Source organism: Pholis gunnellus (assembly GCF_910591455.1).
Source record: "Pholis gunnellus genome assembly, chromosome: 22".
Classification (NCBI taxonomy): domain Eukaryota; kingdom Metazoa; phylum Chordata; class Actinopteri; order Perciformes; family Pholidae; genus Pholis; species Pholis gunnellus.
The window spans coordinates 2178350-2204957 of record NC_136549.1 but is presented as its reverse complement, the minus strand read 5'-3'; the positions used below and the strand labels follow the sequence as shown (position 1 = coordinate 2204957).

Below are 26608 nucleotides of genomic sequence, written 5' to 3'. Positions count from 1 at the left end.
GTGTTCAATCATTTTCTGTAAATCAAGAGAGCAGATTCAGAAAGTAATGTTTAAATAATGTTTCATTGATTGTATTTGTTCACAAATAACAATAATAAAGAGTGAAAGAGGTGTATGAGTCTGGACATTCACCCAAGAGACCGCTGTGTCCCAAGTGAAACTAGAAGTCATTGTCGACTTAATTGTCACGTAACTTCTGTACTTAAGGTGCTAAAAATTCTGATCACATCTAGTGTCTCCACACGGCTCTCAAAATGGCGACGGCTGAGCCAGTGGCAAGCAGCTAACCGTGCTAACAGTGCAAACAGTGGCAACAGTGCATTGTGTACGCCAACTCGGACTGTGAGGAACCTGGGTGTGACCCTGGATGACCAACTGTCATTCTCAGCAAACATTGCATCGGTTACACGCTCCTGTAGATTCCTGCTCTACAACATCAGGAGGATTCGCCCCTTCCTCACTGAGGAGAGGTGCTCATCCAGGCTCTGGTCATCTCCCGCCTGGACTACTGCAACGCTCTACTTGCCGGAGCCCCGGCATCGGCCATCAGACCTCTGGAGCTTGTACAGAAAGCTGCAGCTCGCCTGGTGTTCGATCGCCCCAAGTTCTCCCACTCAACTTCCCTTCTCGTTCTCTACACTGGCTACCTGTAAGAGCTCGCATCCAGTTTAAGACTCTGGTGCTAGCCTACAGGGCAGTGAAAGGAACAGCTCCTTCCTATCTCCAGGCCATGGTCAAGCCCTACACCCCCGCCCGACCACTTGGCTCTGCTGCCTCGGGGCGGCTGGTTCCCCCGTCGCTCAGAGGTCCCTGCGGCCGATCGACCCGGTCACGGCTGTTCTCTGTCCTGGCCCCACAGTGGTGGAATGAACTTCCCACTGACGTCAGGACAGCAGAGTCGCTGCCCATCTTTCGGCGCAGGCTGAAAACTCACCTCTTCAAGAAGTACTACCCTGAGCCTTCCACTTAGCACTTATTGTATTCATACTAGTTTGTTGCACTTATTGTATTCATATCCATTTGTTTCTGCAAAAGTTGGCTCTGGTTTATGCTCTTAGATGCTTGTTTAAAAAAGGAGATGCACTCATGACTTCTGGTGACTAGTAGTTCTCTTGAATACCGATGTTGAATACACTTATTGTAAGTCGCTTTGGATAAAAGCGTCTGCTAAATGACTGTAATGTAATGTTAACCTGAGGGGGACCAGAGGGTCGAAAGTCCTTAAAAGTAGCTATTTATGAGATCACGTTGCATGGTTGCACGACATGTAAGTTGTAGCACCTTCACGCTACACATAGAACATGTACAGTATGCGCAATGTCAATGTAATGTGATTATTTTAAACTAGAGTTCTAGACTTTGGTGATTGTGGGAATGAGGTAATGGTATCGAATGTTATGATCCAACGCGTCTGTTAGCAAGAAATCTCATACTCACACATGCAAGACAAACAAACTCCCGTGAACAAACACAAGGACTCACACAGTCTATGCATACACTCATACTCACTAGCACAAACGATCCTAATCCACACACAGTTCACAGCAAGAACACTTACTGCAAGTTTTTGGAGATCTCCTGATGTCTCTAAAGCTCGTTATTAATGAGTCCTAACTGTTCCAGTGGCAGGAAACACCCAGGAAAACCTCCACACCCCTGATGTTATCTCTCTTTATTTGTTTCCCAGACTTCCCATCAGAAGCCAGTGGAGCTTGCATCACGTCCCCAAGCGCACAATGGCACTTAGATGATTACAAAGTCTCTTTTTTTTTAATAATTTGTTGTTTTTGGTGCATTTTGCATTCAGAGAAGGATTGAGCTTAAGTCCACCCGTCAGTCAAGGGAGATCTGGAGCTAATTGAATGGAGGCATAGTGGAAGAGCCCTGAAAAGCCATTCCTGGGACGTTTGTGAATATCTGTCGTCATGGCTACAAGTGACTGAGTCAACTCCGAGGTTACCGCAGGGCAGAAATCTGGCCAAACGTCCAGACTTTAATCCAAAAGTTAAACACAATGCCAGCTGGACCAATGTGCCCGTTTCAGGAGTAAATTAAACCGTCATTGTGGGCTAATGGAGAAGGAATGAATGTTTAACTCCCAGCAATAGAAAAGAAACAACAAGGATTGTTTCTATTAACGTATCCGTTACTCATGCAGGTGTGACACTTTTAAAATAAGGGATTTTAAAGGAATACTTCACCCCCAAAATGATCACTTGTATTTCAATTACTTACTCTGTGTTATTTTGAATTCTTGAAGAAAACTTAGTTTTTCATGTATGCCTCCACGGCGAAGGAAGAATCATTGAAATAAATGGCGGCAGCGTTTAACAGCGCAGGTGTTCTACACAAATGATCCTTTAAGTATTCCTTTAAGACATTTGACTCGTCTTGTGTCTGATCTTTAAGATATCGCAAAAGGAGAAAAATATAAAAACAAACCTTTTCATTTGTCTATGTCTATGCTAACTGATATGAAAATATTGCAGAGAAAGAAAGAAGAGACAATGAATGAAAGAAGTATTATGTTAAACCTTTGCCTTGTTTAATTTAAAAATATATAAAGATAATCATTTAGAAGGCCTGTTTTAATTTCCCCAGATCAGCCATGGGACCTTTGTTGCATGTCGAACCCGCCTCTCTCTCCCAGTTTTTCAATTTGCCACGACACTCTTTATCTGTCCAATAAAAATAATAATAGTAATCTTTAAAAGAAAAAATGTCTCTCAGAAAAAGCCTCAAGTCGACATCCTCACATGTGAATCCACACGAAAAACACCTGTACAGCTGGACCACAGCTACATCTTTTCATCCTTGTCCTATACTTTAGATTATTTAATGTCATTCAAAACAAGATTAGGGATATAAATTCCACAGCAGTCAAGCCCAAGTCATACTTGACGAGCCCGTGAGGGTCCACAGGACGTAAATATCATCATTAGAGGGTGCCCTCCTACCGGCACGTTGTTGTGACCGCTCGGACCAAACCCCCAGGAAGAGTGGCGGCTTTGAAGTTCATTTGACATATTAGCCAAACGGTGGAAATATAACCGTCACGTCACTATTGGGCCCCAAAAGACTTTTTCCCTGTAGACTTACATTGGGAAACAGCCGTCTGAATGTCAGCGGATACTTTTTCCTTTTTTAGGTGAATCAACTTCCCAGTACAATGTATGAATATAGCTGAGGCTTTATTTTGTGTTTTATATTGTGACGGAAGTCCAAGCTCCAGGTTTTAGATCTGAAGTTCACCCAGCAGCCACATGTTGAACTGTAGCCTGTGGTTTACGCAAAGACACGCTGACTGTGTGAAACAGGCCTTTCCCGTGATCAAACAAGATCAGTGCCGATTGTGACTTCACCCCCGCGTCCTTGAGTCATGGACCGTTTTAGAAAACGAATCAAAACTGAGTGGGGTGAACGCATTGTCTCGCGGCTTCCTTTGTTATTCAAAAATATCCCGGCAGCAGTGAGTCCAGAGCTCTGGGATTGGACCGGACTGGGTCAGCCCCTGGTTCCTCTTGATAAGGGGAGGCAGGGGCAGGGCTCCGGTGCTGCTGCACTGGCTGCTAACAGCAGAAGACTTTGGCTGAGCACGGCACAGCATCAAGCCACTGTGGGAGACAAGACAGACAGAGAGAGAGCGGTAGAGAGACACTGAGCTACAACGCTACAGCCAAGGAGACTGCAGAAACACTCTCTCCCCCCAAATCCCCAAGTCTGCACAGCGAGGAGAGAAAGAAGCAGTGGAGACAAACAAAAGCATTCTTGGCTTTCAGTTTAAGAGAAGAAAAAGAAGAAGCAGAGAGAAAAAAGAAGAAGTGAACAATACATTGGGCGAGATCATTTACTTGAGAGAGAAAGTGAAGGAGAAAGGCGTGACAGGACAGCGTCAGTCAGCGGCTGGGCTCGAGCTAATCATCATCCGCCTCCAGTTACGAAGGAACGGATTGTCGCGCTGCATGAAGGATAAGAAGTGGGCAGAAACAGGATGAGAGCGACTATGAGGATCACGTGGCAGCTGCTTTCACTCAGTGAGTAGAACTTGACTTAAACCTACACCTGGGAGTGATGGGTCTGTGGGTGTCATGATGCTGGAACGTGGCCTTTTCTCTGATAATTGTAAAATGTATTATAGGATGTCCATGGTTGTTTTTGGGGGAGTGAAAGCAGTTGAAGTGTCTCTGTGCAGCAGCATCATTTTAACGCTGCAGGGCAATACGGCTGCTCTTAAAACAAATCAACAGGTGCGCACTGACTCTTAGAATGAATGATAAAAAAGTGGTGATGTATTAATGTAGAATTACAACATTATGTTTAAAATTATGCATTTAAAATTGTCAATTTCTTTTCTAAATAATAATTTAGAAGTATTCTAACAATAAAATAAATCATTAAAAAATGTATTCTAACAATAGTTACTTCACATATCAACAGTAACAATACTCATGGAGTAATTATACTTTATTTAAGTTAAGTAGCAATACAACCATTTCTTTAAAGAATCCCTCGCCCCCCAGAAAACAAAGTATCAAAATAAAAGTAATTATTCTAAAGACAAATAGCCCTGTGACTGATTTTATTAAATAATATATTACTTTAGATGTTTTATGCTGAACACGCCTTTCTACACAATGAGGTTACAAAGTATCTCTTTAATGGAGTAGAAGTATGAAGGTGCGGGAAATTGGAATACTAAAGTAAAGTATAAGTATCTCTTAACTGTGCTCGAGTACATGTACTTTCTGTCATTATGCAAGTGATTGGCCCCTCGCTGTGTTACTTCATCGTATTGTTGGACTTGTGTGAGCGTCATGTCGTAGCTGCTGGAGCTGGAACTAGTTTGAACTACTTTCTATGCCGTTGAGTTTTAATCCAGTGGTTGTTGTTGGGTTGTGGGCTGTCTGCTAGTTTGACCTGAGAGAGAGTTTTTTTTTTTCTATTCACGTATATGCAGTATTTCACAAGAAGAAATACAAAAACGAAAACTGAATTTTGTGTGACAGAAATATCGTTCTTTCCTATTAATTATCTGGTCAATCCGGTTAAAGTCATATTCAAATAGGCTAAATTCAAGCTAATAGAAGACTTTGTGACTGGTGTTTTCTACTGATAGCAGGATTATATCACCTTTACAGTGTTTTACAATAACTACCCAAATAATTCAGCTGTTTTTATTAACTTCACAGCTCCACGGATTTCATTACCTAAGATCCTTTACTGTACAATGTAGGCCTATACTTTACTACCCCATACACTGTTTGTCTTTAGTTTTTGCATGTAGCTTACGTCATACCTTAGATAACATTGTGTACAGTCGTTGCATCTAAATTTTGATTATGAAGCATATATACCACATAATAGATACACGTTAGTATGAAATACTTCATATAAAATCTCTTGAGGGGGGAAACCGGGAGGGGTGTTTAATGCAGAAAAGCTTCGATGACTCAGTTTGTGGACACGTTCAGTCTCTAAGAAGCAAAGAGAACACAGAAACCCGTCGGTGACGCTGACCGAGGTACACTGCCAAACTTGAAACGTGTTGCAAACCAGAGTCGCTGCCAGTAGCCTTTTTGTCTTCGTCTTGCTTCTTTGTGCACAAATTGAGGAGAGTGAAATCCTCTGCATTGAACAGCAAACCCCCTACTTTTTTTTTGTTACCCGCCTTTGCGCTGTTGACCAGTTTGGGAAGCAGACTGTTGCTGTGTGGACTGTATTGAATCTGTAGGAAAGTAGTAATCGCACAGTAGGAGTCAGAGCTGAAACATCTGCCCCTCCACCCTCCCACCGTTAGGGCTCCCATCAAAGCCCCCCCCCCCATCTTCCTCAACATACACACACTCACACACACTCAGAGAAAGTCCTCCAATAGCTGTGGACACAAGGACCCTGAATAATGAAGCGCACCCCTGACCTCACTCCCTGGCTGAGAGGCGAGGAAAGTGTTTTTCTTTAATTATGCACCTGCTGCTCTCGCCACTACAGTAGGTGGATTCAGATGGGAGGAAGAAAACATGTGACACAGGCCCCAAAAACTCAACCTGAAGGCTTGTCAGCACTTTTTCCTAAAAATAAAAAAGCCTGAAAGGTTTTTTGTGCGTGTGAATGTGCATCTGTGTTTGTGTGTTTAATGGCCTGTTATCACAAGAAGGGCTCAGAAACCTAGACATGCACAGTGTTGTTTGCAATTTTTGAGCTGAAGAGTAACTTTGTAACTGACCCTTTGTCAGCGCTATGTTACCATGGAGCCCACACGGTCACTAACTGCATTCCCTGAAGAAGTGTTATTTTGTTTTTGTAAAAATGAAAAAGCAATTTCAGAGAGAAACAGACAGAAGGGTCTAAAATATGTGTTTGAAGTATATACCCAGGATCAAAACCATTTAAAAAGATAAAGATAGAAGCTAAAGCTACAGATCACAATGTGAAAGTTAACAACCACATCACCTGGAGATCCAGACAGAAGACAATGAAATGAAGGAACATGACTGTTCCTGTGAAGGTCTTAATTCACAAACACAGATGAAGAGTTGAGGAGGCAGCAAGTAGAGTACAATGATTCAAGGAGGAGATTAACTCACAGCTGCTGGAAGTCCAAAAATCGAATCACAGGTGTGGTAGAAAACAGGCGGGAAAAAGTCAAAGACAGGAAGTGAAAACAAACGTGACACGTCAGATGAAGACCTGTTAAAATAAAACAGGAAACGGACCAAACAAAAACTCCAAACCAGGATCATTCCGTGATGATTTTTCCCGACACACACTATCGTAAAGGAGCAGCTTCAGAAATGTGAATCCATTTTTCAGAGCGCCAAAAACCAGCTGAAGTGACTCCAGAATCCACCATATTTGAATGGGCCATATCCAGCTCTCCTACAGGGCCCTAGATGTGCAGGACTCCTTCTTCTCTGGGCGAAGTTACTTCCTGAAGTTTCAACTGGTTGTCACGGTGACGACAAGACTTCAGGAAGTTTCTGCACCCAGCCAAGAAAAAGTCCTGCACATATTTGGCTTGTGTTTTCCCGGACAGATATGAGATTGGTATCGATCTTCTCATAACTCTAGGCAAGAAAGCAAATAGCCAAAATGTTGATATTACTCAATATGATGTAAGATTACTTGGGTTCAAAACTACTCATAAAAGGACAAAAGTGGCAGCATATTTCCCAAAATGGCAAACTATTCCTTCAGCAGCACAAGTTCTGAAAACTCACATTTCTGTATTAATGGGAGAATTGACATATTTGTTGGGTAACCAAGTCTTTCAGCATGAGTCTGTTGTTATCTAAGTTCTGGGGACAAAATTGTCCAAAATAAAGGCTTCGATGTCATCATAATGATGATTGTTTCACTGCAAATTGGTATCATGCTTCCTGCCGGTAGAATGAACATGTATTTCTGCTTATAAACACAGTTTTCAGTGAACATGCCATTTCGCTTTCTCAACTCAAGCTTCTATAGCGCAGAGAATGTTCCTGCTAACTGCAGCTACTTGCATCTGAAAGTTAAAAATATAGTCGGGATGCTCAAATCAAAGATTCTAAACGGTGCAGCCGAATTGAATCATCAAACGCTTGAAGGGGGTTTAAATAAACCATTTGGGTCCCGGAGGAAGAAGGCAGGATCATCAGTTATCAGTCCTCTCCAGGACTTCCTAACCCCTACGCAGACCGTCTTTCTGGTGCGTTTGCGGGTTCATGACTTGTCCGTTTCCTACAAGATAACAGGCAGCCGGGGTTCCCGGCCTGTCTGCACACCAGCGGCCCGGGGAGACGCTGCCCATTTGGCACACTGGTCTGGTGTCTGCGCTGGCTGGCGTACATGGAAGAGAATGTAGAACAATAGATGGGGGTGGAAAAAAACATGATCAACATCCCAGTTCCCAAGGAGGGCGTGGCGGCCGGAGACGGCCTTGAGCCAGCCTCTCCCACTCAGCCACCGCGAGGCTTTCAATCCAGCCGCATGGTGGAAAAACAGGCAGAAGAGAAGTGGTGGAATATATTTCCAGAGCAGGGTCGGTCAGATTTTTTGATTCACAGCTAAAACTATTTTTCAAGTCAGATCAACTCACATTTTTTTGGTCATTGATAACCATGGATTCAGTCTTATAATTAAAGGACAAGTTTACTAATAGTCAATGGATTACTCACTTAGCTAATCAAATGTCGTTTGATATTGTTAGCTTGCTAGCATTTAAGTTTGGGTTAAAAGGCCTTTTCCTTTCTAATTCGATGAAAGTTACATGATGGAGGCTTGTGTTTTACGATAATTGTGTCTCAGATGAGACTCTTTCCGTGTTGAAATGTACTCGAGTTCGAGAATCTACCAAAGGGAACATTTAGTCAGGTTGGTCCATTCATGGACCCTCCGATATCTGATAGTTCACATAAGAAAAGACCAATCTCACATTATTATTGTCTGTCTGCTTAGTTTTTGACCAAAAAATAAATAAATCTTAACTCAAGGATCACTTACTAGCTACTTCTGGAGCTTTCAACTCACAGTTTTTAATCAGCGGTGCTCAGTTGTTATGGGCATGATGTAGTTTAGTTGTCATTTGGAAATGTTTTTCTTCTTTTTTTATATCATCAACTGTTTGTCTGCAGATAATTATCAAATGTTTGATGTCCACGAGTACTTGAACGCCCCATTAAATCAGTCCCTGCTCACAAAAAAAATACTGTTTATTGTAATGGATAAGCTATCAAGGAAAAAGTTCACTCTGCTAATAAATCTTCACAGCATACTGATGTGTGATGAAAGCAGTCAAATCTAAATCCTGGTTTGTTTTGGAAAATGGATGGCAATAAGAAGGATTTGTAGTTGGCGTGACTCTTTATGATTTATAGCAGAATTGATGCCATAAAGAAAGAAAACTTTGTCAGTTATTGTTTTGGTTTACTGTTCAAACCCCTTGGAAATACAACTCACATTCCTGACCTCCCTCGAGGACTCCTGAAGGTCCGAGGCAGCCTTTTTTTTAGGATCTGTGTGCTGTTTAGAATCCAGATGCAGTGGGTCTTGTTTTTAAGGCCAGGCATGGCTGGCATGTGGAAGTTTCCTTCAGGGAGGAACCTCTGCTCTCTGTAAAGCTGAGCATTTCATCACTGTCTGACGCCGCAGATAAAGAGCCGCTCGCCTTCACCTCTACTGTAACCTCGCACTCCCTCCCTCTACCCAGCATGCCGCGCTGCACACCCAGGTGTCCATTAATCAGGCCCGCGGCTGGTACCGTGGCAGACCTTCGCTCGCCCTCCTCCTCTCCGTCATTCCGGGCCTCCTCATTCCTCTCCTCCCCTCATCTGTTGCTCCGTACTTTCTCAGCACTCTTTTTCATCTGCCTCATCACTTTGTGTGAACTCCCCTCACTTCTCAGATTTTAGGAAAACAGAAAACGGCTGCTGCTCCATTAGCGGTGAGCGGTGTGTGTGTGTGTGTGTGAAATGAAACATGCCTACACACTGAGCCTCTCCGAAAGGATTGGTTCACCAAAAGAACAAAAAACAAACCTTTTATGGTATCTAGCCATGAAGATAGTTTTGTTCATTTGGGTGACTTGAACCGTTAACCGTTAGTTGCATAGATGGGTTTATGGGCTATTTTGTGATGAAATATTTCATATTTTATATTCCAGGTGTTTCTCAAACATATTTTTTGAAATCCCCACAACCCAAATACTCTATTTCATATTTTAATTGATAGGAACCTGTCATCCTTATCAGTTTTCTGTTTATAGATATATGCTACAGTATAACTGTGAACCTCACCTCAACTGTCACTGGGCTACTTTATCTTACAAAACAAGACAATTTTAATGTTACAATAAAACAATATTTTGCAACAATATGTTTTATTTCCTTACATTTTTTATTGTATTTCATTCTGTTCACGCATTACAACTATGTAAAATCTGCTCCAGTCATATGTAGCTATAGCTAGCTAACATTACCAGTTGTTGCATGTATTTATTACAATGTGGCTTAGTAGTATTGTAAAGAATAGAATATTTGCTAAATAGAAATCTCTAAAATATGCTATTTAGCTACTTAAGATAAGTAGCATACTTTAGAGATCTCTACTTCGCTAGACTTCTTAAGGCTACATTGCATATTTGCTCTTGTAACATTTTGATCATTCGATACACCTTCAACCAGAAGGAGCCGCTTGGTTCGTTTGTCTTTGTTTAGCACCTTTTCAACTGTCCTTATCTGAAATGCATGATGTCATTTTCCAACACAAACACAGCTGTAAAAAAAAAAAAGTGCCAACCAAAAAATACAAGAAGAATTACACATGAGCCAATAAATATGTACAAATCATCACGAATCAAATTATGATGATAATCACTCAAACAAAATACGGTAGAAAAATATAAGAAATCATATTATAGTCTATTTAGCCTACATGTAAAGTAATTGTTTACACAAAAAAAGATTAATATTTCAAGGTTTTAAACCTTTTTTAAAAGTAAAAGCTATGTTGCCGTAAAATAAAACGTGCTCAGAGACTGATGACGCTATTTATTGATCGATAGATGCCACACTGTTCATTTGTATATATTAATATAGCACATAGCTGTTAAATACACAGCTGTAGTGGTTTCAGAGACTGTCCTGCTCATTGTGGCTCATTTATCTCAGCGAAGGTGTGTGTGTGTGTGTGTGCATGTGTGTGTACGCATGTGTGTGTCATGGGGGGGGTTGTTACGGAGCTCTAACATTGAACTTTTACCATCGGCTCACCCCACAGCTCGTATAAACACACATACCAGTCTGGTCTCCAAGGACAGGGAGTGTGTTGTTTGTGGATAATGTGAGTGTGTGTGTGTGTGGTCAGTCATTTCCACATGGCCGTTAGATTTACGGCGTCTCTAAACCCCCTCTTCACCCCCCCGTCTCTCCTCCCTTTCTTTCGTCTTCTTTTATTCCCACCGAGTGTTTTTACATTCACAGCTCCTCACCTCCCTTCACGGGAGCGCACAATGTAAAGCGAGGACCCCTCCCTTCCCCACCGTTCTCCTTCCCTCACCCCCAGTCCCACAGAGAGCTGAATTACCTCTCTCAATGGGACGAGGATGGGGGCAGTCGAAACCCTGAAAAGGACCTCTGCTGCAGTGGGGTGGGGGTGGGAGTAGCCCGTTCTTGCATGGTCGCACGTGGGGGCCGGAGGGGCTTTTGTGTGGGCTGTCACCAAGCTAACGGGGCAGCTTTGTCCCGCCGGAGCTTTGGAGCGACAGCTACATTTATTTATTTACTCTCCTCCGTTTGGCGGGACCAGCGCATGTTCATGCTCAAACGCACATCAATCCGAGGGTTACAGTCAGGGTGGCTGAAGGATAGCCAGCACACACACACACACACACACACACACTGTGTCATACAGCTTAGTATCTCATATGCCCGTTTTACAACATAATACATGGCATGTCGATGTATTTGGTGCAGCTATATGGATGTGTGTAATGTGTGTATTAGAGGTGTCGCGTTACCGTGGTGTTAAAAAATGTAATATTGATACCATGTTCATAACACACGTCTGATGATATCGTTTAAGTAATCATTGCCTAATCATTGCCTAAAATAATTTCATAGACAGATAATAAAAAAAATGAAAGATGGGTTTGACTGTATCATTAATATTATACTCTTCAATTCTTTTTGATAATATGGCGAATTATTTTGGCCACGATAATGATGTAGTGATAAATCTGATCTGAGCGCCATTGTGTGCAAACCAAAACCCGACACCCGGTGGTGTCGGACCTCACTGACGCTCCCGTGGCTGAATGGGGACAAACGATACCACTGATATGAATAGTATTTGCTCAGACAGACAGCTATAAAACTGTCCCCTCTGTCTCTTCAGTCTTATCCCCTCCATGTTGCGGCCTGTGTGGGGCCTTGTTCCTGCATTGGGGGGCATTTATTTACAACATGGCAGCCAGGGGAAGGGAGGACAATTCAACCAGTCTCCACCCTCTGGCCACACTGTCAGCAGGTTCGCACCGACAGCGGGACCTCCTATGGGGAGGTCAGGGAGGCAGAGAGAACCCTTTGACCTCCTCTGGACCTCCACTTAGTCTCAGGGAATAATGATCATTTTCGGTAAATTGCTGCAGACAAACGTCCCTATGGCACTAATGATGCCGTACACCTAAACGAAAGTGAGAACAATAGAAACAACTGGCAGAAGACCAACGACAGTCCCTTTAGTCGATGCTTATTACAGATAATCAACAGAAGTGTTTCCTGTCACTGAAGTGAGCCAAGAAGTAGAAGGAAGAGCCAGGGAAAGGAAGGCACGTCGGTTCTCACACCCTCTGCTGTCTGACCCTCACACTGGAGCAGGTCACACGATGAGACAAACAGCGTAGCAACAGAGACTAGGCTCTAAAGTAAAGGTGTAGCGAAGTAGGAATGAGCTCCACACACTCTGTGCAGACTGAGGTCACAGAGGTCACAGGCTTCAGGGCCAGGAGAGGACATTCACAAAGCATAGAAAGTAGACAACTTATTCTTGGACTGTATCTGGGAGTGATACGCAGTGTTATGCTTCTTCTTAGAGTAACTTATGACTTCTGAATTATCTACTTTTGCTAGTTCAGTTCAGTGATTTGAGTAGAATGCAGTTACTTTTATTTTTGTTGTTACATTTTTAAAGCAGAATATGAGACAAAAAAAGAGGACACAATCTGTCAGTTTTGGTTAAAAGTTTTTTCTTATGTCTCGGATCTTGAGTGGATAACATGATGCTTTTTGAAAAAAAGCCACATAATTCCTTTTTGCTTATTATTGAAATACCTCTTTATACTACTGAAAGAAGTATTAGTTGATTTTGGGCCACTTGGGGGCAGTGAAACAACCTGTAAACACAATATTGTTGCATGTCCCCTTGTTTCCTGTCATTTCTACTGTTTCTATCAAAATTAAAAATGACATGCCCCGAAAAATACGTTCTCATACAACTAAACTGCATTCTCAGTTAAGTTTTGAGAGAAATGTATTTTCTCTCCGATTACGGTCGCAGTTTTTTTAACACATGGTTAACGTTGAAGAAAAGAAAGAAAACATCACAGTTTGGCTTAAAATGTGTTACATTATCGAAGTTATGGATGTAAAGTCAAATTAATCAACATTGACTTCCAGTTTCGTACAAGGACACAAACAGCGAACTCCTGGGTGAAAGTCCTGTGTTTGTTTGGAAACATACTTGTCATAACTCATAACTGCTTGCAGTTTGTCTATCCAAGCTTTTTTTTTGCTGCCTGCTGCCACTGCTAACTTTCACATTACACATAATCATTTCATGGATTGGTCATTTAAAACTGACTAGTGCAGCTAACCTTAACCCCAAAACCTACTTCTAATATGTCACTGCACTAATTCTCATAAGAATGATGTTATTCTCAAAGTCATTGTGAGTCACTAAAGTGAACCTCTTTAGATGGCAACAAGAGGGAGGTAGCGTGTGTGTGTGTGTGTGTGTGTGTTTCCAGAGGTGGTGAGGAATGAGTGGGCGAGGCAAAAACAACCTATGACACTGATAGCAGTCGCTGTTGCCCGCTAAGAAACAGACGCGTCAGTGACAGCTCGGGGTCAGCGGGGGTCGCGCCAAACAAGACGCTTCACCTGGGGGAGGGAGAGCATGAGATGAGAGACAGCAGGCTGGAATGAGATGATGACTGACTGACTGTGAAGACATCTCACCAAAAAAACAAACTCCTGGCAGATAAAGTGTAGTTAACAGGAAAGATTTGGTCACTGCAATAACTCAGTGTGTTACTCTGCAGCCCTGCGTCATCTTAACTCCAACTTCCGTGGACTGAACTGGGCTCAATCAGTGGAGTCCTCTGAGCGGAGGACTCCGGCAGCCGTACTCTCTTAGTAACGGCGTTTGCAGCAGCAGGCCGAGGGCTGATAAGTGACACGTCCGTGCTTTTTAGAGACGGGACAGCCCCGGCTCCACCGGCCTCCACTTGAATTTATCTGCTTACTCTTGACAGCGTCCCTAACGCTGCCTTCACATGCTGTGGGAATTGCGGGCGAGAGGAGCTTGCAAGAATCTCTGAAGGGTTTGCGGGAAACGTTTGTTTATGTTACAGCGACAAAGCCTGACAAGCTGAACATTTGATTCAACCCTAGATTATGAGTTTTGTGTGAGATAAGATTTATAGGGATTAAAGGGATTATTCTTGCTGACTGAGGAATTTGCTGGTGAATTTAGTTTGTTGTAGGTGTCTATGATTTGGTGACTAGTTGGAGAAGATGCTGTGTTTTCCCAGTTTTCAACATGTAAACTTGAAGATTAATTAAATTCTTTATTTTTCTTTATGTCCACAAATCCCATTGAAAGACCAAAACCATACCTGTATACCATCTTCTTTCTTGCGTGCCGTAGAGCTCCATTAAAAACAACGGTAAAACTAGAGCACCGAAGGTGGATTAATCCGTCGCTGAAAATAGTCCCCAATAAATGCACCATTTCTTCCCGTTTGATTCACGATTGTTAAAAACGAAACAGCGGTTTAATGATTTTTTTCAGAGGTTTTTGAAAAAAATGAAACTATATATTTGTATGGTGTATTTAAAGATAAGTAAGAACCAATGAGCTTGGAGCTAAGAGCCACCGTCAGGGTTCGAGAGTATTGAGCGACAGAGAAGCGAATTGTTGATTATGGACTTTTCATGAGATTTGTTTACAATGAGAAAAACATACAATAGCCTTGCCCTTTAAAATGTAATTCCCATTTGGGAAAAGAAAGCCACCCATCGCTATCCTCCATTCAATGTAACCTAAACACACCATCTTGTTTTCCATGACGACTTGTGAAGCGCAGATTCGTAGGATATCCACTAGCACTTTGAATACGAAGTATTTTAAAAGTCAACATTCAATCTTAACTATGGAAGCAGAAGTTGACAAAACAGTCTCACCTCAAGGTCCATTGAGTAGCTGTTCCGGAGCTTTCAGCCATGTCACATCAGCAGATTCAGCTCGCTCTGTGACCAACGGAACTGTAGGCGTTAACACATTTTGTAATATGAGAATTGGCTGTTACGGTCCATGAACTGTGTTATCATACATAGTGATAGTAAACGGTACTGTATATAGGTCATAAGGGACAGGGACTGATGGCAACACTAAATGAACATGGTTACTCATCTGTTATATATTTGCACCATACTTGTGTTTTTCTATGGTTTAACGTTTTCATCCCAAAGATTGCACACTAACACAGCAAGCAGGTGGATTTCCTACAAGTTGATTTTCATTGTTATTGGCTGCCTAAATGTCAGGCATTCAAGAATCTAAAATAACACCGTGTGGTTTATAAAATGACTGTCAATGAGGTGAAATATATGTGATTTGCAATAAATAGAATCCAACATGTTAAAAAAAGAAATATGACATATTGTTCATACCATTTGGAATGACTACGTGTAACCTCATGTGTCACCACACATGTATGCTGACGATCCAGTGCCTGTGTGTGGATGTACTGTAGGTGGGTGGAGGTCAGAAAGCAGGGGGGGGGGGGGGGTAAGGCCATTGTTTTCTGGCCGTGGAGCCAGGCGAGGATTGTTCACGGGGCACTCCAAGCGGGGCCGTGGTCGCGGGTGTGGCGCTTCCAAGTTTATTGTGTGCAGCATCCTGTGCTGGTCGCTATAAATAGAGCAACAGAAGAAGACGAAGAGCTGCGGCCGAAGATTACAGCTGTTTGAAAAAAAATGCAGGACATGCAGGAGCAGAGGTCGACGTAGCTCAGACTTCAGAGGACTCCGCTAGATTTGACTTAGACTATTTAAAAAAAGGCCATTATTCTAAATTAAAGCTGCACCAATCTGTGTTTTCTATATATCCAATGGTTATTTAGCAGCTAAAGAGACACACATTTTTTTCAGAAGTTGGTGGAGAACAAAACAGAGGAATAAATATCAGACTTGCATTCTTCAGGTGGACAGAAACACTTCTCCAAATAAATGTCACTGCTCCCATGTCTGCTGATTGTGTAAATAGTCAACATATTCATACCAACTTTATGAGGCGATAGTATGTCAATGTTGTGTTTTCTAGTATGTTGTGCTGCCCCTAAGTGGCCACAAAATCTGTCAATGCAGATTTCGGTAAACCACTGCCACTGATTGTTTTGTTATAATAAAATAATAAATATGTTTTGTTCACTCCCTAGGCTTCCTATTTCTCAGCATCTGTTCAAAAGCAGACAGCCAGAATACTACTTCTGCGACAAATAACACTACTGTCATGACCGGGACATCTGGGACTCCTCCAACGACGCTCAGTGGGACCGTATCTATAACAGCTCTAATATCCACAAAGACAGCTGCTGCGGTCCCCACGCCCGCTATGACTACCACATCCAAGCCTACAGACAAGCCAACCTCTGCCGGAACACAAGCGGCCACTGTCGCAAACAACCCACCAGCACCCCCCATGTCCTCTGGGCCCCCCCGTACTATAAGGAATGCCACTGCTGCTGCGACCCCCAGCTCACCAAAGGACTTGTCCCCAGCCACAACACCTGATAGCAGCAGCGCTTCAGCTGTAACCCCCAAGGCCACCACAATGCAGACACCGGAAGCCTCCGTATCCGGTAAAACATCTGGGACTGGAGCGCCCACCGTGAGGTCAATCGAAATCACAAAGGTCTTGACAGTTGCCCCTACTTCAGGGCAACAGTCTGTGACTCACACCACCGTCGCTACCAAGACGAGCCCGGACAGCAACGGTAAATCCCTCTATATCCCTCTGAGAACAACACACCTCATGATGGGAATGACTGAGGGTTCATTTCAAACTTTTAATGGCCCAAGTCACCCAAAACAGTTGACTTGAATCAAAACTTGTAAATAAATTAACAAAAAACAAATGCACATATTGACTTTATAAATATAAATGATTATTGGAGTATTTCTTCTAGTAACTATTCAATCTGGTGGTTTCATCGAGACAAAGAAGATAATTTGAGATCATTATTTCAAATGTGCATGCCTGCTTTTTCAAAATTACACTGAGCTGACAAAAGAATGTTAAGCCGTTTAAAAAGTGATCGTCACTGATTGGCTCCGAGGGGCCTGCATCACCAGAGGTGTAGACTGAAGTCACACGACTTGGACTCAAGTCAGACTGGAGTCATACATTTGATGACTATAGACTTGACCAAATTAAAAAAATAACTGGGACTTCAACACTAACTTCCCTTTTGACTTGAAAATGCTTGAACCCCTCCCCCAAGCCCAAATATAAAAAAGTTATTTAATTTTAAAAGTGTGCCACGAATCAATTCATCTCCTGAATCAAGTCACGTTAACGCTTTTCACCTCCAGCAAGTCGACACCTAATTCCACGGGCGCACTTTGTTTGAACCTGTCCGACAGCATCCTATCAAGCTGCAGGAAAGAACGTTACGTTATTGTGCGCCAGTGAGTAAAGAAATGATTACAAAGACAATTCCGTTCACGTACAAAGACTATGCACTGGTCAACAAGTATGCAAAAGGTGTGGCCGAAAATTACAGGCAGTGATGCAAATGGCATTACATTTGATGAAGAGCACCATATAACTTGAAACTCAAAGTTTAGGACTTGGGACTTGTCAGTCTTGACCCAGGACTTGAGTACAAAGATTTGAGACTTACTTGTGCCAAATGATCAACAATGATTTTGTCCCACCTCTGTGCATCACTATCAGGGGACAATATTTTTACTGTTGTCGCATTTTTTCTGGTTGAAGGTGGCGAGAAAAAAACTGTGGTGGTTACAGGCCACGAGCAGACAATGGTGAGGTCCACAGAGCCAACTGTGAACATAGTGACCACCAGCACCCCCTCCCCCCTGACCAAGACAGGACCTCCTGCACCACAGACCTTTGGTACCAAAGCTGGAGCTGGAACCACGTCCCCGCAAACCCCCACCGCCACAACCACAATCCCCACCACCAGCAGCACCACCACCAGCAGATCCACCATCAGCAGCACCACCACCAGCAGATCCACCATCAGCAGCACCAACACCAGCAGATCCACCATCAGCCGTTTCAAACGTCAGACGTTTTTGGTAAGACACACTGTGACAAAAGGGAACAGATAGAGTTAGTGTGTTCGCTTGCCTTCACTTTACATTAACATATATTAGAAATGCTTTTGACTGACGTACTGTTTTTCATTAACTTGTTTGCAGTATTCTCTAAACAACGGACACGAGGTAAGATTTTGCTTTATTTTGACGTTTGTGTCTTCAAATCTGTTTCAGGCATCAGACCGTTTCCATTCACCCAAACAATACATGTGACAATAAACACAGTTTGTGTTCTGAATTTCAACGAGCCTCTGCTATTGTCCTGTCCATGGAAGGCAGGCCCACACCCTTTCCACTCCTTTCTCCATTGACATTTACTCCCCAAAGTTAGAGAATAATCGTGCAACATCCTGCAGGAAGAAAAAGAACAATAAGTCAAGTTTTATATACTGTACCATCGTGTCCTTTTCAGTGCTACAGCTTTTGCATCAGTTGCCGATGCATTTAGTGACTTGTGTTGAACTTCAGCTTATGTGGCGTTATTCTTCAGGTAAGATAAATGTAATTATGATGTACTTGCTATACTGCTTCACAAATCCATTTACAGCACTTTGCAGCCTATGTGTAGCACTGATTATTAATTATAAATATGCAGCCACCTTCCAAAGGGAAGCCTCACTAGAATAAACCTCAGACAATTAAACAAAATGATAGTCAATCGACAAAATGTGTGTGGACACCACACCACATTACATTACATTACAGTCATTTAGCAGACGCTTTTATCCAAAGTGACTTACAATAAGGTATAGGTATTCAACTACTAGTCACCAGAAGTCATAAGTACATCTCCTTTTTTAAACAAGCATCTAAGAGCATAAACCAGAGCCAAAGTACAGTGCAGAAACAAACAAATATGAATACAATAAGTGCTGAGTGGAAGGCTCAGGCTCAGTGCATGAGAATTAGATAACCTGACACTTTTTACGGTAATCAACAGCAGAATCAAACATTACCAAGGCAACAACGCAGAGAGTTATAAACAACATAAACTCCACAGCAGATGCAGCAACAAACTCACATATTACAGCTAAGGAGAGTTGTAACACACCGCGAAGCCGCACAATCAATGGTGGCTGCTGGGCATTACAATGGAGGAAGAGAGGGTGTTGTAGCCTCGTACTGTTAAAGCGTAATATAACCAGTCCACTCAGCCCCTCTGTCCCACTATAACCAGTCCACTCAGCCCCTCTGTCCCACTATAACCAGTCCACTCAGCCCCTCTGTCCCACTATAACCAGTCCACTCAGTCCCTCTGTCCCACTATAACCAGTCCACTCAGCCTCTCTGTCCCACTATAACCAGTCCACTCAGCCCCTCTGTCCCACTATAACCAGTCCACTCAGTCCCTCTGTCCCACTATAACCAGTCCACTCAGCCTCTCTGTCCCACTATAACCAGTCCACTCAGCCCCTCTGTCCCACTATAACCAGTCCACTCAGCCCCTCTGTCCCACTATAGCCAGTCCACTCAGTCCCTCTGTCCCACTATAGCCAGTCCACTCAGCCCCTCTGTCCCACTATAGCCAGTCCACTCAGCCCCTCTGTCCCACTATAGTCAGTCCACTCAGCCCCTCTGTCCCACTATAGCCAGTCCACTCAGTCCCTCTGTCCCACTATAGCCAGTCCACTCAGCCCCTCTGTCCCACTATAGCCAGTCCACTCAGTCCCTCTGTCCCACTATAGCCAGTCCACTCAGTCCCTCAGTCCCACTATAACCAGTCCACTCAGTCCCTCTGTCCCACTATAGCCAGTCCACTCAGCCCCTCTGTCCCACTATAGCCAGTCCACTCAGTCCCTCTGTCCCACTATAGCCAGTCCACTCAGCCTCTCTGTCCCACTATAGCCAGTCCACTCAGCCTCTCTGTCCCACTATAGCCAGTCCACTCAGCCTCTCTGTCCCACTATAGCCAGTCCACTCAGCCTCTCTGTCCCACTATAGCCAGTCCACTCAGCCTCTCTGTCCCACTATAGCCAGTCCACTCAGTCCCTCTGTCCCACTATAGCCAGTCCACTCAGTCCCTCTGTCCCACTATAGTCAGTCCACTCAGCCCCTCTGTCCCACTATAGCCAGTCCACTCAGCCCCTCTGTCCCACTATAGCCAGTCCACTCAGCCCCTCTGTCCCACTATAGCCAGTCCACTCAGCCCCTCTGTCCCACTATAGCCAGTCCACTCAGCCTCTCTGTCCCACTATAACCAGTCCCTCTGTCCCACTATAACCAGTCCACTCAGCCCCTCTGTCCCACTATAACCAGTCCACTCAGCCCCTCTGTCCCACTATAACCAGTCCACTCAGCCTCTCTGTCCCACTATAACCAGTCCACTCAGCCTCTCTGTCCCACTATAACCAGTCCACTCAGCCCCTCTGTCCCACTATAACCAGTCCACTCAGCCCCTCTGTCCCACTATAACCAGTCCACTCAGCCTCTCTGTTCCACTATAGCCAGTCCACTCAGCCTCTCTGTCCCACTATAACCAGTCCACTCAGCCCCTCTGTCCCACTATAACCAGTCCACTCAGCCTCTCTGTTCCACTATAGCCAGTCCACTCAGCCTCTCTGTCCCACTATAACCAGTCCACTCAGTCTCTCTGTCCCACTATAAACAGTCCACTCAGTCCCCCTGTCCCACTATAACCAGTCCACTCAGTCCCCCTGTCCCACTATAACCAGTCCACTCAGCCTCTCTGTCCCACTACACTCCTCAAATTCAAAAAACGTTGGAGCTGAATGACGCTCTGCAGTCACATTGTGCACTGAAAGCAGAAGTCACTGCCGGAGTATCCACCATTAGCATGTTAGCATTTAGCACATCAGCCAGACCCAACATGCACCTGTTGGTGAGGCAACATCCAAGGTGTGATCGATTTGGGTCACTCAGCGTGCTCACTGGGTGGTGCATTAAATCTGTCATTAATGAGGGAAGATGCTAACGTTTTCTTTAACTATGCCAAAGTACAATAATACTAACTATACCATGCAGAGAGCAGAGACACCAGCAACTTCTTCTGTGCTGCAACTGCTGACTTTTCCTTTATAAAAGTACAATTACACAAAAGAACTGCTTTGTTCCAGTAACGACAGTAAATGTAACTTGTTGCTTCTACCCCTGATAAAATGAGTGGTAAAAAAGCGAGAGGAAAAAATGGACATTTCCTCTAAATTATCTCCCAGGTAAATATTTAAGTAAACTAGTCTGAAAAAAACACGAATACTTCCCACCAGTGAAGGAGGCTCTGGGCGGATCCATCATCAGGAAACAGTGAAGCTCGCTATAAAAAAAAAAAAAGTTCCAGTAACTGGGTGGAAAAAGTGTCTTCAGTGAGCACCCTTCCTGCCTTTCACTAGTTTCCTTCTTTCCCACACCTCTTTCATATACTCACTCACTCTGACGGCCTACACAGCTGTGCAGTTCCATTACACACCAGAAATACCCCACACATCACAGCATAGGAAGATATGACATCAGCCGTCACTTTTGGCCTTCCTGTCCAAACTGTGACCGCATGGTAGAAGCTTAGCGACGGCTCAGCTCTGAGTCATTCATTTATTTGCAGAGATGTTTACAGCAGTGGCGGGCCGTGCATTTTATACCTGGGCCTTCACTGCTGAAATACCACCTTATAACCACATGATGGCGCCACATCTAGGGTTATTATTCGTTTCTAGGGCTGTATCAATATACGTATTCGTATTAAACCGTTCGGTACGAGGCTTACAAACCGAACAATACGTTTGAATAATACTAGTGCATTTGGAAAATGCAGAAGCTTAAATTGTAGGAAATATAATGTTTTCTGCGCTCACTAGGAGACAACGGTCTGTGTGACCTCTGAACCGGAACAAAAACAGCTGAGGCTCTGCAAGTGTTCTGGGAGGCTAGGCTAACTAGCTTAACGGAAAAACAACAGCAGCAACACGCATTCTGCATAATTTCTTCCATATCTTTCAATTTGAACTCTTACTACTCCGACTAAGCCTCTGCTGTAAGTTTTGTTTCACAATAGTCACGTGCTCGCCCACTGACCAATCACAGCACACGCTGCACCTCACTGCAGAGCTGCTCCTTAAAACTGAGCTGTACGTAATGCTGACGTACTTGTAGGCCAGCTAGCAGGCTTTGACACATCAAAGAATACGCCCAACATGTCAAACTAAAGATCTGATTGGTTGAAGACTATGACAATCAACAATATCGTCCCCATTCACTTAAACTGCACATGGATTCACTTGTGAGTCTGCAGGCCTCGGGCCTCTCTTCTACCTAGAGACACAGAGGTGAAATCTGATTGGATAAAAGCTCTACTTAAAACAAGCTGCACTGGAAGCAGAGCAACTGAGGAACACAGTAGCTGTGCAATGAGAAAATAAGATAATGGGGAAAATATTTTTATAAATTATGATACATGTAGTGTATATAAGAAAAATTATTAAATTATAAAATAGCTATAACTTTGTGATTCTGTTTAGGCCAGCAGAGAAGGCTTTGCAGGCCCTGACGGCCCACCACTGGTTTACAGATGTGCCCTTTTTTACCTTCAGAAAGAGGAGGAGAAAGATCTGGTGGAGGTGTGCAGGCAGCTGATGGTCAATTTCCAAGACGGGAATTGCACCCTGACATGGCAGCACCACAACAGCGAAATACAGTTTGACTCTGTGGAGATAAGTGGAACAGGTGAGGCATTGTCCTCCCCTTTGGAAAAGTCACATTTGTCAGGTTGAATTAGAGGCCAACTGAATTTTCTATCTGCTAACAAATACACCTAAATATATCTCACAGTGAAAAGTAGCCTCGCGACCCAGTACTATGAAGAAATCACCAAGGTAAGGGTTAATACATGGTATCGTCTGCATATTGAAACACTTGCAGTCAGTGATGGGCTCCGTGGTGTTAAGCGATCTCATTCTGTTATTGTATTCTCTGGTTAAAGAAACCAACAGATAGCAAAACCCTGATAGCCATCCTGGCCTCCAGTGGAGCACTGCTGATCATGATCGTCATCCTCGCCGTTTGTGCCTCTCACCATCGCAAGCCGTACAACGAGAACCAGGTAAGTGGAGCGCTGTGCTACAAAACGTCCCACAGGGGTTGACCCTCAAGGGCACACATTACTTTGCAGTTTTCTTTTGGCCTGTGTGGACGAATAGTGTTCCCTCTGTACCAACCAGTGGTTGGTCCCTTTTTGATTTATTTTTTTCTATACTAGTGTAACAACATGAGCAAAGATAATACAGCTGTCGGCAGTACTCAACAGTACACTCAGCCCTGCTGCACACATGCCTCGACAAACTTCCCCCTTGATTAGAAGATTTATGCATGAAAATGAATACAAATGTAACTGTAAAACGTAGAAATGTCAATGCATAGACTTCAAACTAGTTTAAGTGACTTGAAGAGAAACTTATTTTCCAACTTGGACCCTATTCTTCCATGTTTTTGTGTCTTAAGTGACTAATGGGGACATACAGGGTGCAATGTTATTCCTCGCCGTCAATGTATGTCCACTAAAAGTGCTTGTTTTTGCCGCAGACAGGCTCAGATTGTTATTAGTCTCTGACAACTTTACAGAAAGAATGTTGCAGAGATATAAAACCTTTTTCTTTCACCCTTCGCTTGATTCGCTCCGTTTGTCATTGCGCGTCTCGCTCAAGGAGAAGTCTCGTTCTGAAATCTCGCATCGCATCCACATTGTAGAACTCCACTAGTCAGCCATGAAGTTGAAAAACAACAAACTCTGACAATACCAGCACTCCTCTCTCAGACTCTCACACCCGTTTCCACCGTTGTCTTCCGGCAACAAGTTACCTCTCACCGGATTTACGAACGAGACTTCTCCTCGAGCGAGACTTGGTTAGACGGACCGGATCGGATCAAGTGAAAGGTAAAGAAAAAGGTTCTATGTTGTCAGACATTTCTAACAATCTCAGCCTGTCAGCGCCAAAAACAAACACTTTTAGTGGACATACATAAAAATCATGCGAAAATAGAAAATAAGTTACCCTTTAACATAAATAAGCAGTATCAAATATGAATACAGCTTTTAGAGACTTTGTCCCTTTAATCCCTGCAGCAGCACCTGACGGAGGAGCTGCACACTGTGGAGAATGGATACCACGACAACCCGACGCTGGAGGTGATGGAGGTGCAGCCGGAGATGCAAGAGAAGAAGGTGGCGCTGAACGGAGACTTCAACGACAGCTGGATCGTCCCCATTGACAACCTGCTGAAGGAGGACATAGTGGACGAGGAGGACACGCACCTGTAGAGAGACAACCGGGGACAGAGGAGGAGGAAGAGGAGGAAAAGGAAGAGGAGACGGCGACAGAACAAACGCCAAAACAAACAAAAGAATCCAAACTTCTTGCTCCATGCCAGCCCTTATCTTACACTCCTGACCCTGGAGGTTGTTGTCCCTGTAGCCAGAGAAGACTGGCACAAACACATACTTCCTATACAACAGCCACGCCCCCACATTAATGCTGTCTGTCTGTTTGATATATTTCTACTCTAGTTTGATAGGAAAAAAGAAATGAAAATGTAAAGTATCAACGCCTTTGGGGATGAAGTACCAATCAAATAGTACAAGGTGGCCTTTAAAAAACGAAATCATTCCGTTTTGACTATACATTTGTTTTTACAAGTGACCTCACACAATTCACTCTGAAACCTCTAAGCACTCCAGACCAGACAAGAAAATTGTGCCTTTTCATAAAAAAGAGAGTTGATTTGTACACAATCACCTGTAAATAAAGTATTTTCAAGTTACTTTCTGCGAGTGAGGAAGAGTCAGGTGACGTTGTTAAACGGATTGCTTGGCTCCGGAGGCCCAAGGAGGAAGAAGCTCAGAGAGGTAACACCGACGCCGGCTGCCTCCGCAGTTCTAGAGTTACTAACTTAGACGTAGGGGACCTCGGGGCGCTTCAGAGCGTCTCGGCGATTCTCCGCTTTTGGCTGTGAAGGCGGCGCCGGTTAACCGTTCATTAAGAAAGACGATGTCCATTAAGACGCTCCTTTATGTGAATAGAAAAAAAGACAAATGGGCTTTTCATCCATAGTGCCACATTTTGAGGCCAGGGTGTGCGGAATGCCCGAGGGGACAAATCACAAGTTTATTTTGTTTTGCGCTCTCTTGATAAGTTTTTTTAGCGTGAATACAAACGAGGGGAAATGTTCCATCTTAATAAAATGCGAAATCCGACATTGGAGACGCGGAACCGCGGTAACTCGTGCCACTCATGTAACCAAACGATAATTTGTGAGAATCAGAAAGACTGAACTTGTTTTTTAAATATATATATATATCACACCTAGTCATACTTACACTTCAATTGAAGCATTATTACATAGCTGTCTGCCATCATCATTTGTGAACGCCGTCATTACCGCGTTGCATTCTGGGATGTTTATGCCGGCGCAGTTCCCAGTGTTAGCATTATGTAATATTTCACCAGAAATAGTAAGTAATTCACATACTATTGGTTTCAGACATACGGAAACCCCTTTTATTGTGCTAAATAGCATGTTAGTGTGGAAGTCATACATGGAGGATATCGCTCAGTATTTTTTAAAGAAATATTTCCATTGGTTCAAAAATGTCATGAGCAATAAAACATAACCTTGATTACTTACGTTGATCTGGTATGACTAGTAGCTATTCTGCAGTTTTATAACAAAAGTCAACCAGGAAGTTGACACCTACAGGTATGCATGTTGTACTCTGTGGCCACATTCAACTCGCCTATTGAACATGTCTTTAAAGCAACTTACTCGACAGAAATGAAGGGAAATGGAATTGTTCATTATTCTGTACGTACCACTTGAGAATACATTCTCCTGCGTTAAAGCGAAAGAAAATGATCTCATGTTGCAAGTTCGCAGTTTCATGATACAAATGTATTTAAATTTAAGGACCAGGACGTATATTCTATTTTAACCTCAAAGAATGATCACAAAATAAAGTCCACTATCAGTCAAATATTGTTAATAAGAATACAACTGGACTGATGCTTGCTTTGCTGTTAAAAAACACCTCTTAAGTAGACACTGTAAATAGTAGTTTCTTCCACACCGTTGTTGCTGCTGGAGGGAGGAGTCTCGTGACATTTTAAATTGTCTGACTTGATATTAAAACCCTCACAGCAGAACCTGGGCACACGTCATTTTGGATTCTGTTCAGTTTGAATAATTTCCTTCCTTTTAAACCCATTAAGAAGTTAATATATATGTACTTATATTCAAGTGAATCCATCACCTTGGGCACTCCAATCATCCTTTTGATTGCTTTTTTATATTTTCGTTGTGTGTCTAGTTTCACTTTTATTATAGCTGTGATGTTTTCACTAAAGTAGGTTATCAGTATTTTTCATGTATTTATGGATTGTTTGCTGCTGAAGGCAAACAACAGGGGTCTGACACACTGGAAGCTGTAAATGGTCGATCGCCTCGGCGGTCATGTTGTTCTAATTGTTCAGATTTGAAAATAAAAAGGCAGTGTTTGTTTTTTCACTTTG

The 26608-nt window shown here is 43.2% G+C and overlaps 1 protein-coding gene across 1 annotated transcript; it reads left to right on the top strand.

The window, feature by feature from the left end:
- The first annotated feature begins 3589 nt into the window (after positions 1–3589).
- podxl (podocalyxin-like) lies at positions 3590–26603 on the top strand. Its single transcript, XM_079184149.1, has 8 exons — positions 3590–4034; positions 16193–16750; positions 17755–18077; positions 18201–18224; positions 22640–22772; positions 22878–22921; positions 23029–23148; positions 24169–26603. The coding sequence occupies exons 1-8, from the start codon at positions 3992–3994 to the stop codon at positions 24361–24363; spliced, it is 1440 nt and encodes a 479-aa protein (XP_079040275.1). The 5' UTR covers positions 3590–3991; the 3' UTR covers positions 24364–26603.
- Positions 26604–26608: the final 5 nt, after the last annotated feature.

What these genes read in the sequence shown, in the direction of transcription:
- podxl (XM_079184149.1), top strand. Translation starts at nt 3,992, where the DNA reads ATGAGAGCGACTATGAGGATCACGTGGCAGCTGCTTTCACTCA. An exon ending in GTGGCAGCTGCTTTCACTCA is followed by an intron (nt 4,035 to 16,192) that starts GTGAGTAGAACT and finishes TTCACTCCCTAG; the next exon opens with GCTTCCTATTTCTCAGCATC. An exon ending in CTCTAAACAACGGACACGAG is followed by an intron (nt 18,225 to 22,639) that starts GTAAGATTTTGC and finishes TTTTACCTTCAG; the next exon opens with AAAGAGGAGGAGAAAGATCT.